This window comes from Rhinolophus sinicus, linkage group LG07 (assembly GCF_036562045.2).
Source record: "Rhinolophus sinicus isolate RSC01 linkage group LG07, ASM3656204v1, whole genome shotgun sequence".
NCBI lineage: Eukaryota > Metazoa > Chordata > Mammalia > Chiroptera > Rhinolophidae > Rhinolophus > Rhinolophus sinicus.
In genome coordinates, this window is record NC_133757.1 from 21601030 (window position 1) to 21614721 (window position 13692).

The 13692-nt window shown below is 35.0% G+C and overlaps 1 protein-coding gene across 6 annotated transcripts in view; it reads left to right on the forward strand.

The window, feature by feature from the left end:
- PCGF6 (polycomb group ring finger 6) overlaps positions 1–12126 on the forward strand; it is a 35209-nt gene extending 23083 nt beyond the window's left edge. For 5 of the 6 annotated variants that reach the window (XM_074339108.1, XM_074339109.1, XM_019725042.2 and 2 more), the window contains 3 exons: positions 3505–3603; positions 8484–8570; positions 10899–12126. In XM_074339108.1, coding sequence (XP_074195209.1) covers positions 3505–3603; positions 8484–8570; positions 10899–10955 — 243 coding nt within the window. In that variant the 3' untranslated portion in view covers positions 10956–12126. The remainder of the gene's footprint in view (positions 1–3504; positions 3604–8483; positions 8571–10898) is intronic. The other variant, XM_074339112.1, reaches the window with a different exon arrangement.
- The last annotated feature ends 1566 nt before the right edge of the window (positions 12127–13692 follow it).

Below are 13692 nucleotides of genomic sequence, written 5' to 3' on the forward strand. Positions count from 1 at the left end.
ATGGGAAAGGCAGGATAAATGCTTGGTTCTTTCCCTTTACTTACCAAGTTCAACAAAATGAGTTGGTTCATTAACATTCTCCAGTCATAACCGACTTAGGTATTGCTTTTGTTTTTACTTTAATATGAACTCATGGATTTATTTTTAAAATTTCATTGGAGAATATTGGGGAACAGTGTGTTTCTCCAGGGCCCATCACCTCCAGGTTGTTGTCCTTCAATCTAGTTGTGGAGGGCGCAGCTCAGCTCCAAGTCCAGTCACCGTTTTCAATCTTTAGTTGCAGGGGCGCAGCCCACCATCCCATACAGGAATTGAACCGGCACCTTATTGTTGAGAGCTCGCGCTCTAACAAACTGAGCCATCCGGCCACCCCTCCGGAAGTTCAGCGGCAGCTTGTCGTCAATCTAGTTGTGGTGGGTGCAGCTAACTGGACCATGTGGGAATTTAACCGGCAACCCTGCTGTTCAGAGCTTGCGCTCCAACCAACTGAGCCATCCAGCCGCCCCTGAACTCATGGATTTAAACATGTGGCTATTATCCTTATTGATGTTCAAATTGTCCTATAATAGACATCATAGTCTATGAGAGCTTCCTTGCTATCTGATGTGACACGATGTTTCATTCTCAACTTGTACATGTCTTGCCCTACACATGGACGAAATCAGCCCTTTCTCCAAGGCGTCCTAATTCCTTTTGGTGCTGTTTCAAAATCACAATCTGTTTGCTACGGGTTCACTTTGCTACTGGGTTGGTAACTGTTTCTAGGCCTTTTTTTCAGTTGACAGAGGTAGGAATTTTTTCTAGGTAAAATATAATTATGACTTGATACTATCTTTTTAAAAGACATTTTTAGTGGTATGTATTATCTAAAGCCAGAAAATACCTGAATGTCTTAAATCTCCCTAAAGATCTTAAACTAGCTTATTAACTTATCAAATGACCTCTTGTGTTATAGATGGCAGGGAAGATTGCTGTGCTTAATTTCAAGAAGTATAATCCTGTGAATTTTTTTTTCCTGTTTATTTGCAGATGGTAGGAGGTTATTAGGTGTTGCAGAAAAAAATAATGAGTTAACTATTTAGGTGAGAACTTGTTTTGAAGCCTTAAAACAAAAAACAAATTGTCTTACAAAAAAGCTGGATCTGATTTGTATGGGGAAGAAAATCCTGTTAACTTGTGAATCTGGGGTATGAGGATTAAGGTTAACCACATGAGAAACCCTAGCTTTGAAAGCCAAGACCAATTTTTTTCTCTTTTGAGTATTGGCAGACCTCATAATTCTGTTCTGGGTTATCTAAAAAGTACAGTAGTGATAACTGTAGCTAAGTTGGATTAATTTTAACAAACACTTGGGGTAAAGTGCTCACCAGGAATTTAGAAATGAGAGAAATTTGACTGTCTTTTGCTGGTATTCCTGAAGCCTGCTCTTAAGATGGTAAGCCCAGGAAACTGACCTTCAGAAATGCACTGACATCTCTCTAGATGATTCAAAAGAGCAGCTTCTCAAGGCACCTGATCGGATTTTTATGCTAATCAGACAGTGCCACTTACAAAGAGGTATCTTCTTGGGGACTCAACCTGGGGCACTGCTATATTTCCTTTTTGAGAGGGCCTTAGCTATGTGAGATGATTTCTACATCTGCATTAAAAGAAAGGGAAACTGCCATTTTTGTCTGGATTATATTGGTATCCCATGGTAACAACTAGGCTCTCTATAAGAGTTAAATTCCTTCATATAAAGAGCAAAATTATCACAATACACCAGCAATAACTCTTTTAAGTGCTTATTATGTGCCAGGAATTGTTAATAGTTACTTACATACATTATACATTATATCACTTTCCTCATGGTAATTCTGTGAGGTAGATGCTATATTATCTCTGTTTTACAAATAGGGACATGGAGAAACAGAAAGGTTCAACAACTTGCCCTAAGACTTGCAGCGAAAAAGTGGCAGAACCAGGGTTTAAACCAGGCAGTCTGTCTCTGGAATACCTGTACTTAACACCTATGCTATCTACTACCCTATGGTAATAAAGGACAGGAAAGGTCTTGTTTTGTTTTGTTTTGGAATATATATTTTAGAATATATATGTATGTATGCATGTATGTTAATATATATGTACACACACGCATGCAAACACACACACAAGTTCAGACAATTAAGTTCGCAAACTCATCTTAGAAAAAGTGCTACATACCTCATTGCTAAATATCACAAGGGTCACCTTCAGAGTACTCCCCTTGGGAAGCTATGCACCGATACGAGCGCCTAGTCCACCCTTCAAAGCAATTTTGGAACTCTTTTTCTGGTATGGCCATCAGAGCTGTCATTGTATTACCCTTATGTCTTGAATGTCATCAAAATGTCTTCCTTTCCATATTTCTTAAGGGAAGGTCTTAAGAAACCAAACTACAGATAAGAAAGCTGAGTGCTATTATGGAACAAATGTGTGCCTCAGCTTCTTACATCCTCTTGGTAACGATTCTAGGCTCCCTCTCTGCTAGAGCTAGAAAAACACTGCTTAAGTTTTCCTGAAAGATATCCTTTTAGTTCTAATTACCTCAGCTTTTCGTTTGCATTAGACAGTATCCTCCTTAAAATTGCCTCAGAGAGTGGCTGAGTAAGCATTAGTTTCTACTTTAAAACCCTGTGGTCTCTCCACCTGCTACCTCAGACCATTGGCTCCGATTCCAGCCACATATGTCTAGATGTTAATCTTTTTATTTTCCACTTAAAAGAAAGCCCTTTACTGTGGAAAATTTCAAACTCACTCAAAAGGAGACAATTGTAAAATGTACACCCATGTACATATCACTCAAGTAATTATAAACTCATGGCCAATCTTATTTCATCTGTGCCTTCACTTCTCCTCCTCCCATATAATTTTGAAGCAAATCCCAGACTGTGTGTCAGTAAAAACTAAACTTATTTGTAAAAGATAAGGACTTTTTACAAACATAATAATAATACTATAATTTTTTAAATTTACAGTAATACCCTAATCAAATATTCACATCCTATTTAAATTTCCTAGATTGTCTCATAAAAATTGTTTTATGCGTTTCTTTAAATCAGGATCCAAATAAGATCACACATTGTAATTGGTTCATATATCTCTTTATAGTCCTTACATCTTTTTTTAGTTTAGCACTTCCCTCTGTTATTTTTCTTTTCATTGCAGTTTTTTGTTAAAGAAACCAGGTTGTTTTAGATATTTAATCTTGGGTAATCTTTCTCTGTCAATAAATTTTACTCTGTTTTATTTTTGATGAGATATTAAAATAAACCAGTAAGCCTTTCTAATAAAAAATTTGTTAACATACTTTTCAGAGAGGGGAAGCTAAGCAGGAATTTTTTTTTCTCCTTTGGTAGGTAAATTAACTCAAATTGTATAGTAATTTTTCATAAGTCTGTTGAATCGTATTGGTTATAAAATTTGCTTTAAGGTTTATATATTTCATCTAAAAACATTTATTTATTTATTTATTTATTTATTTAGCCATTGGAAAAGAAGTTTGTCCGAGTTTCAGGAGAAGCAACTATTGGGCATGTAGAAAAATTCCTCAGAAGAAAAATGGATCTTGATCCAACTTGTCAGGTAGAGTACATGTATGTAAAAGTTCAAATGAAGTTGTGAGATTTCCTTAAGTATATTGAAGAAAGAATTATCTCTAGGATTTCATGCAGTAGCTTTTGTCTTATGATATTATAGATATTATAAATGCTAATTGCTATTGGTACACAGTGACTCCCACCCCAACTTTAATCACTTTTGACTTTCTGTTTCTCACTGCCACTGATGACCATCTACTGGTGTCAAAGAAAAGCTGAGGATATGAGAACTATTAAAGACCTTCTAGAGCTTAAGTTCCAGCTATTCCTTTTTTGTAGTAGAGCAAGAGATTATCTATCATCCCTCCACTTCTCTTCAGAGGACATCCTTGCATTTATAAATTGCTCAAGTATAACAAGCTAGCACAAGACACCTAGAAAAGTCAAATATCTTATCTAATATAGACCCTATTTTTTTAAGGATTGAAAAAGATCTCCCATTCTAGCTATATAATAGTCTTTTGTTGTAAGATGAAAACCTCAATCCTCATGTATTTTTTAACATAAAGTCTAAATCTACTCTTAGTTTTAGTAATGTAGGCCAGTGAAAATGCACATTTATATATTAGGTTGGTGCAAAAGTAATTGCGGTTTAAAAGGTTAAAAATAATTGCAAAAACCGCAGTTACTTTTGCACCAGCCTAACAGTTCTGCTTTTTCATTAGTCATATTTAAAAGAGTTTTTTTTTTTTTTTTAATTTCAACCATTTATATTTTATTTAGGCTAATATTGCGTTATTGGGTACGTATAAAATTAATGGCAGGGTCCAGGCAGATACTGGAAGGTAAGCTGGAATTAACAAGAAATGTGGGTATTTGAGAGGTGATGGTGCATTGCATTAAACTAGGGCTTCATTCCCAAGACATCCAGAGCAAATATTGCACTATCATTAAAGTCAAACATCTGTCCATCTGAGCCAAAACATGACAATTTATTGAATGTATGACCTAGCATAGGTTTTTTAAACTCTCTTAATCTAAGTATGGTCATCTAAATCATGGGGAAAATCATAATATATATTTTGCATAAAAGAGATTTTTGTTATTCCTCCTCATGTGTGAAATTTCAGAGTAATTTTTTCCTTTTTTTAGATTTGGTGTGGTGTTTTTGGGTTTTTTTAACTTTTATTTATTTAAGTGTGTTTTTCTAGGACCCATCAGCTCCAAGTCAAGTAGTTGTTTCAATCTAGTTGTGGAGGGTGCAGCTCACAGTGGCCCATGTGGGGATCGAACTGGCAACCTTGTTAAGAGCAGCGCGCTCTAACCAACTGAGCTAACTGGCTGCCCTTATTGAATATTTTTTATCTAAAATAGCTATCTGCTATTGATTAAGTTAATATTTTAAAGCTGGCTGAAATTTTGCTAGTGTTTTTAGTACCAACATCTGCCAGTAGTAGATATATATTAAATATACATTAAATCCAATGAAATGTGACTTCTACTGGGTTTGACATGCTGGGTGTATCTCATGGCAACTGAAAACTATTAATGACTTATCTATCACCTTGTAGCCATAGCATAGTTGAGGTTATTCTTAGTCTTTTGGTTAAAAATAGATAGCTGTTTAGAGACTCCTGGACAAAGAATTGTGAATAATCCCATAATAGTCTCTTAGTTCTAAAAGCAGAAGTCACAAGACTTGCACCTGATTATATAAAATAACTAACGTAGCACCCAAGAGGGTTTTCTCTAGGATATAGATTAATTACATCCTCTGTGGCTAGATATTGATCAGAGCACAATTACCATTTATAAGTTTCACATTTTGTGTTTTAAGAAATAAGCTCTAAATTGGTATTGTTGTGTAAAAATGTGGGTTTGTTTTTTCCTTATATCATAGAATTCAAGGCTTTTAGTATTTTGGAAATAAAATGATAAAAAATTTACTTTAACCTTTAATTTTCCTTGTCAGCTCTTGCTTCTCTGGGTAAATATTTCTTTCCTATCCAGGTACTATGTAGCTGGTAACGTTCATAAATTATTATTCACCAAAATGTTAAAATAATGGAACAGAGAATTGTCAAATATGCAGTCCTACTAATTTGTGTCTAAAATTGTTAAACCTTCTAAATCCAAGACAGAGTCAAGAGCGTTATTTCTCATATGAACAAAACAATGAGCTAGTTAACTATTAATCAAAATAAAACTCTTGGTGAACACAGTCACTTGAGGCTGCTATGCTAACCTTCTTTAAACCAGTTAGTCCCAGGTAGGAAATGTGTGCTCTGTTTACAGATACATGACTTTCATATATGGTTATTTACTAGCAGGAATGGATGATTACTAGGAGACTGTTAACTAATGATGAACTACCTTTAAAGTTACTTGTGGCAGATCAAAATTTAAAAGGAAGACAGTTCTAAAAGATAAAAAATATAGATCATGTGTGCTTAAAAAGAGATGTAAGTTAATGCAAAATAAGAAATCAGTAATTACTGAATAAATTTCTTTCAGAGACCCCAGTGCCTCTGGGTTACACTGGTTGATTCTGAACTCATTGATGTCTTACTGTATTTTGTTTTATTGTTACTCTTGTGTGTTCTTTTGCACATTGTTTGATCTTTAGACCTTATTTTGCTTTTATGAAATGAGATTTAGAAAATATATAACATTGATCACTAAAAATTGTTTATATAAAAGATGTGAAGTTAGATTTTGTTGTTAATCCTATCATAATTCCATCTTAAAAGATAGGTTCTTTTTTATTTTTATTTATTTAGTATATGACCATAAACCTACTATTAAACTGTTTCCAAATCTTTTTAAAGAGACTCTAATGTATCATATGGTGTATCCCTACCATTCTATTCGTACTAAATGGAGCATCTATGTACTTGGCCTTAGGAGTACAAAGGTGAGACAGAAAATTCACTCTGTCAGGTGACTCAGAGTTCTGTGGGAAAGATATACACGTAAACAATTGAATGACAATAGGAGATGAGTGCAACAAGAGCACAGAGTGAACGATTTAACTCTGAAGGGGTGAAACAATGGATTTGAATAATGGATAGGAATTTGCTAGACAGACAAAGAAAAAAAGAACATTCTATGAAACATAAGAGTATGTATGAACAAAGAGAAATGAACCAGTGTGGTGAAAAAAAAAATCTTGTCTTGGAAGCTATAGTGTGAGTTGGCTTTGAAAAAGATAAGGGTTTTTCCTCCCTTCCTAAGACTACCTTCACATTCTGATTTCTGCTCTGAGATTCAGAAATATTATAGTTAGTCTTCCTGTCTAAGACTTGATACTTTAGAAGGTAGAAAGATTGTTCAGAAAAGAGTTAACAAACACCTGAGGCTTCTCTCTTTGGAAGGGTCTGCTTACAAGGTTCATCCTTACCTGGCATCTAGGAACTTGTCTTGTTCCCTACACTAATATGAAAAGTTCCCAGATGATAAGTTGTTTCACTCTGCCGAGACTGTACAAACAATGGATCTATGATGAACACCTTTCCTTCTGGGAGTCTGGAATTTGGTAGTTGCTAGGCAGAGAATGACAACATGATCAGCCCTCAATAAAAACCCTAAACTCTAAACCTTAAATTAGCTTTCCTGGGCAGAAACATTGCACAATTGACTGCATTTCCACTACTAGAGAAAAGATTCAGGGTGTTATCTCTTCCTGGACTGGGAGAGGAGAGCATAGGGAACCTGCGCATGAATTTCTCCAGACACCACCTACCTTTTTTTCCCTTACTGATCTGGCTGTGTGTCCTTGCTTTCTTGCTCTGATAAATCATAGCTGTGATCATGCTGAGTTCTGTGAGTCCTTCTAGCAAATTACCAAATATGTAGGTCGTTTGTTGGACCCTCAGAGATGTAAATCTGTTTGAATGAAGTACTTTATGAAATACTTACAGTCAAGTAACTTTACAAATCAGCATGTGAAATGGGAAGCAATTTAAATATTTATCAGGGGAATGGATATATAAGTTATGATATATTCACACACTGGAACATTATACAGCTATTAGAGAGAGAGTTAATTATGTATTCCAAAAGAATCCATGGCATATTAAGGTTTTGTTTTTTTAATGAAAAATTTGTAGAATAATAATATGTGGCATAATCCCATTTTTATAAAAACAGAAAACCCTCATGCACACATAGCATCTAGGACCATACACATCAAGTTGTTAGTAACTGGCCAACCTCTGGAGGTTTAGATGAAGTTAAAAAGAAAAATACATAGGGGTGGGGAAAGAAAAGAAAAATATAGTAAACAAGCCATAAATGTGCACCATATGGTGGAGCCCACTGAGAGTGATGGTTTCTCAATGCTTAATAAAAACATCATGAGTTTCCAAATTCCTTAATTTTTTATGGATCTAAGTTCTGTATGCAAGATCTGTTATCATTGCTTTCAGGTCCTTTTGCAAACAAGTATTGCTCTGCCAGTTTTAGAACTGGTAAGTATAAAACCCAAAATTGTTACTGGTTGGAGATTATATATGATGAAATAGCACAGGGGTTGACAAACTACCCTGTTGCCCCGAAAATAAGACCTAGCCAGACAATCAGCTCTAATGCATCTTTTGGAGCAAAAATTAATATAAGACTGGGTCTTATATTAACTTGTTCTCAGAGATTCAAGGAAATCATTTTGAATATCCTCTGTACTATGCTGTTGTCTTGCTATGTCCTCTAATGCTCTTTTCATTTTACTTTATTTGCTTTTGTAAAATGTTTCTAAAATCTTTCTTGAGAGTGTTTCATCAGTCTAAAATAAAATAGTGAAGTGTAGTCTGGAAATAATTATGTTGATTGTCTTAATTTTTTCATGTTGTTGTTTTTGTTTTTCTTGTTTTTTTTCCCTCATGTGGTTTTTGAAGAAGTAAAGCATCTGATACTTTTATTTGCACGTAGGTAGATATCATCTGTGGTGATCACCTGTTGGAGCGGTATCAAACTCTGAGGGAAATTCGACGTGCAATAGGTGATGCAGCAATGCAGGTAGGGCTTAGATGTTAAAAAATATTCTACAATTTTCTTAAAATTACCTGGATTATAAATAAAGCTAATATTTATTGAATGCTTACTGTGTGTTAGGCATTCTTCTAAATAGTTTATATGGATAAGCTGTTTTAGTCCTCATAATTCTATAATGTAGGTATTTTATCCCCCATTTTATTTTTTTATCACTTTTTTAAAGATAAAGTTAATATATAATATACATTATTTTCAGGTATCAACAACATAGTTATTCAATTATCCCCCATTTTAAATATAAAGAAACTGGGGTACAGAAAGGACATGTAACTTGCCTACAGTGAGTTAGTGGGTAAGCCACAGCTCAAACCTCAGGCAGTTTGATTTTCGAGGCCTTGCTCTTTTTTCTCTGTCCAGTACTGCAGTAGCTTTGAAGACCACTCATCAAATATATCTGCAAGGACATTTCTTTAAGAAAAATTTGTAGATATTCATTTGGCGTTAGAGATTCACATACCATTTCTTGCTCAATAGGTAAGAAATCATGGTAATTATTTTGGTGTTTTAATCAGCCTGTAATATGAGTGGGAATATAATATGAAATCTCCTAGTCAGGATAAATGAAAAGCAAGTACATTTTTTAAAAAGTTCCATGATAAAGAGATTCACATATTCTAATGTATCACTGAACCTAGAATAAATTGTTTTAAGAGCTATATGGCTCTGAGAAGCTTTTAAAATATTAATAAATATTTTAAAGTATTGAAGATTTCATGAGCAGCTCTCAGCTTAAACAAATATTTGTTTGTTAGACATATAATTCTTTGTTTTCATCTAATTGCCTATACTCAGTGAACAACTACTTAAAATAGGGTACAGAATATTGTAAGAATTATTTTCTTAGTGTAGATTATGCAGTTCCTTGGAAGCAGAATGAATATACACAGACATCTTATGTGCATACATACATATATATTTTTTCATGGCATACGATAAAATACATGAGTTTTGACAAAGACATATACCTCTTTAACTCAAAGCCCTTCTTGAGATTTGGAACACTACTCTCATCCTCAGAGATGACAATGGGCATTTGACTTCGTGAACCTGTTTCTAGAATTCTGGTGAGTTTTCACTAGAGCTGCCCGGAACAGAAGCCAGATTGCAGTGAGTTGAGTAGTGAAATGAGAAATGAGGAGGTGGAGCCATGAAAAAGCTTAGCAAAGAAGAAAAAGACTAATAGCTAGAGCAGGATTGGAAATGTAAGGCATGTGTGACATCACTCCCCTATGTTGCTCAAAGTAGGCCATTTGCTTATGGCACACTTCCCCAATGAGTCTTCTTTTTTAGCTAGATTTCTAGTTCATAATTGATTAGAAATAGCTCTTTAAAAAGGTAGATTGCTTGCCTGGTGCAGCCTTGGTGAGAGCACAAAGAATGAAAACCTGCTATCAAGAGAGGAGCTAGAAACCCAAAACAGCAGATAAAAAGACTCAGAAACACAGTATCTGGTGTCACTTAGTATAGGGTTAAGTTGCCCAACAACTCCTGACTGAAGACATCACTGCGTTACTGTTCATATTGATGACTCTGGCTATCAAAGAAAGGTGAAATTGTATTGACCAATCTTCAAGGAGGAAAAAAAATATAGAGGGTGCCAAAAAAATGTTACAGTTAAGAAAGGAAAACTGTACTAAAATTATAATTCTCACTATATACCAATAACAAAAGAATACAAATTACGTTTCACTTCTGCAATTATAAGAGGTGCTCAAAGTGGTCACCATCAACGTCTAGACACATGATTACGGCGAGCTACTGCTTCAGCAACATTGACCAAAATGTCCACTTTTATACATTTTTTTGGCACCCCCGGTATATGATATACTAAATGGGTAAGAGTTCCAAAGTTTTCTCACTTACAATAGTAGTGAGCTGCACTTATGTGGAAATAAATGTTTCATTTCTTAACAGATCTATGATGCTTTATGATAATTGAGTCTCTTTTTAAGGAAGCCCAGTGCCTGGGTGGTCTGTTCAACAGTCTGTGCAGAGGAAAGGTGTATCTCTTTTCGGAGAACTGCTTAGCCATAAACAACCCAGGCTAACTATAGATACCTAGTAGTTTCAGAACTGTCTCCTGAGAGTCAAAAAAGGGCATATTGTCAGGAAGTGTTTGGTGATGAGGTGAGTGAAGAAGCAAGTTTATTTATCTTGAATCCTTTATTCTCTTTAAATCAAAGAAGTTCACATTAGTGTTGGGTTATGAAAAACAAACCATCTTTGGCTTGGTTGTTTACATAACTAGTTTTCAGATAATGGCAAAACACTTTCTTTTTTATTCCTTTTCAGGATGGTCTGCTGGTCCTTCATTATGGTCTTGTGGTTTCTCCTTTGAAAATTACTTGAAGATTCTAGGATTATTAGGCGAGAAACAAACTAATGAGGCTTCTGCAGAATTGCATCTCACCAAAGATTTTCACAAAATGTAATTGCTACCACTTTATACTGTTCGGGACATAGCTTACCTATTTTCAGCAACCAAGCGTCGTAACATTTATAAATACAACTTGGAATGATGAAATTATTCTGTTTTACTAGAGACTGTATATAAAAAGCATCCATAGCTCAGGGGATATTTTTCAAAGCATTGAATTTTTAAATTCCTTGTGATTTCAAATTGACATTGATTTTGCTTCTTAATCTTTAATGAAAGTTGGTTACTGTTCTTTGTTGAGCCATATTCCTTTCAAGTTGGTGGTTTGGATTCTGCTCTCTGGAATGGTATCAGTGGTCAGTTATTCTTTTGGGAGAGAAGGACGGTTTTGAACTGAAAATTAAAAGACAGTCTTTGTTAAACCACAGACTGTACCTCAGACAAAGACCAAAACTATCGGCCACTTTTGTGTGTTGCCATCGTATTTTGAACTTGTAGCTATTTTTTTTTTTTTTTTTTTTTTACTAGCAACACTACTAAAGAGATGTTATTCACTTCTAAAAGGGATAAATTATCATTATTCTGTGTGAAGAGACTGTCTCCTGCAGGGTTTATGGCCCATACCATAAGCCTTCAATGTAATAAAGACTTCTTTAACATATCTTATAATAAGGGGTGCCTCTTTGCAACAATATTTTTATTCCTCGAATGTTAATTTTATTAACATTTTATTTGAGTACATAGTGTGACTGTCAATAACTTTGTAATGACACTGCTTCTGAAAGTAATAAAAAAATTGAGACGTTTACAGCATAAATACTTATTCATTGTTTCCTCAGAAAGTCAGTTTAATGTTCATTTTCCCATTACTTTGTCACTGGGATAAAGAATATGGGTGTTTGAGACCTCACTTGCATACAGAGATTTCAGTTTTAAACATTATTTTGCCTAAGATTAGCATTGTGATAGCTTTCTAAAAGAAATATTTTGTATACCCTATTTTACTGCAAAATTTCCAAGTCTGCATAGAAACAATTACAGTTGGGTAAGGATTGGCATTTTTTTTGTAAAGAATTTGTGAATTGTGTATAAATCTCTTCTAACATTTAATAAAATTTTTTAATAAAAATTTATTTTAACCTATTGAAATGTTTTTGCTTATTGTGGATTTAAAAAAATAACCCAAACTCTTTAAGAAATGAGATATTAAATCAAAGTTAAACTTTACCATCAAATAGATATTTTATAAACATCTTTACCTTAACTGATTATGCTAGATGCTGCTATTTGACAATGGACAGAATAGCAATTATGGAATTCATTTGCCTCTTAAATGTTTCTTGCACAAGTTACTTAATGTTTTTATTATTGTCCCATGTTAATGTACGTATGTCAGGAATCTCCAAGACCACACTAAGGTTCAATGGTTCACTAGAGGGACTCACGGGACCCAGAAAAGCTATTATATTCATGGTTATAGTCTATTAGAGTAAAATCAGGAAAGGGAAAAGATGTATGGGGTGGAGTCCAGGAGAAACCAGGCACAAACTTCCAGTTGTCCTCTCCCAGTGAAGACAGGGACAGTGTTTAATTCTCCCAGCAGTGATAGTGATGTGCAAAGTGTTGCCAACCAGGGAAGTACACATGAGCCTCAGTGTCCAGGGTTTTTACTAAGAGTCAGTCACATGGGTATGCAGTACCCATGTGATTGACTCAGCCATTGAGACCTCAGCGCTGGCCTAGTGATCAAATTGATACAACATGTCCCGGGTCCCCAGGAATAAGAAAATATTCATTCACCAAAAACGACATGGTTAGTGTGAACTGGTGTGGCCCAAGGTCTCAGGTGTACAAAGACGACATTCCAAGGGCTCTGAAGTTATGAATTATAGTAACATGGAAAGATAACTCATTTTTAAGTAGAACATTAAATGTATTTTACAAACACGCGATATGGAAGACAAGAATTTACCATTTATTAGACGTTGTATGGACAAGATTAAAATTAAAGGGGCGTTCCTTCAACGAATTCACAGCCTTTGGATTGCACATATCTCTCAGAATTGTAAAGGCAGATACTGGTAAATAAGAGCTACAAAGAACTACCCTTCTTTCCCCCTCTCTCCTGAACTTGACCTCCAAGAATATCAAAGAACTAAGTTATATCTGGTTACATCTGTTTGGCCTATTGTTACTACAAGGCAGTAAACTATGTGCTGATTGATTGGCTTACATATCTGTAACCCCAAATCAGTGTGATCTTGGGCTCTATGAACAGAAATACAGTTTCAGATCTAGGGTATTAATACTTCTAACCACCAGTGCATCTTGTGTCCAGTTCTGGGGAGCATACTTCAAAGATACTGACAGATGGGAGAACAATGGCATAAGAAGCAGTAAGAGAGACCCAGAAACCAAAAAAAACAAAAACAAAAAAACCACAAAGATTGCTTCTGATTCACTTGGAGAAGTGAAAACTTAGGGGTGAGGAGGAAACACTTGGTAGCTGTCTAAATAACAAGAGGATCAAAGACTTAGATGAAGGAAAAGCACAAGCAAGAACCAACAAATGCCCAATCTTGTTGCCTTGGGTTAGTCTTGGCGTCACCAGCAGCATGCATTTAGTTTAGTCAGGATAAGTTCAGTTTTTTCAAAAGGAATTTTTACTAGGAACATAAGCAGGCACAAAACTAAATCCCCAAATCTGCT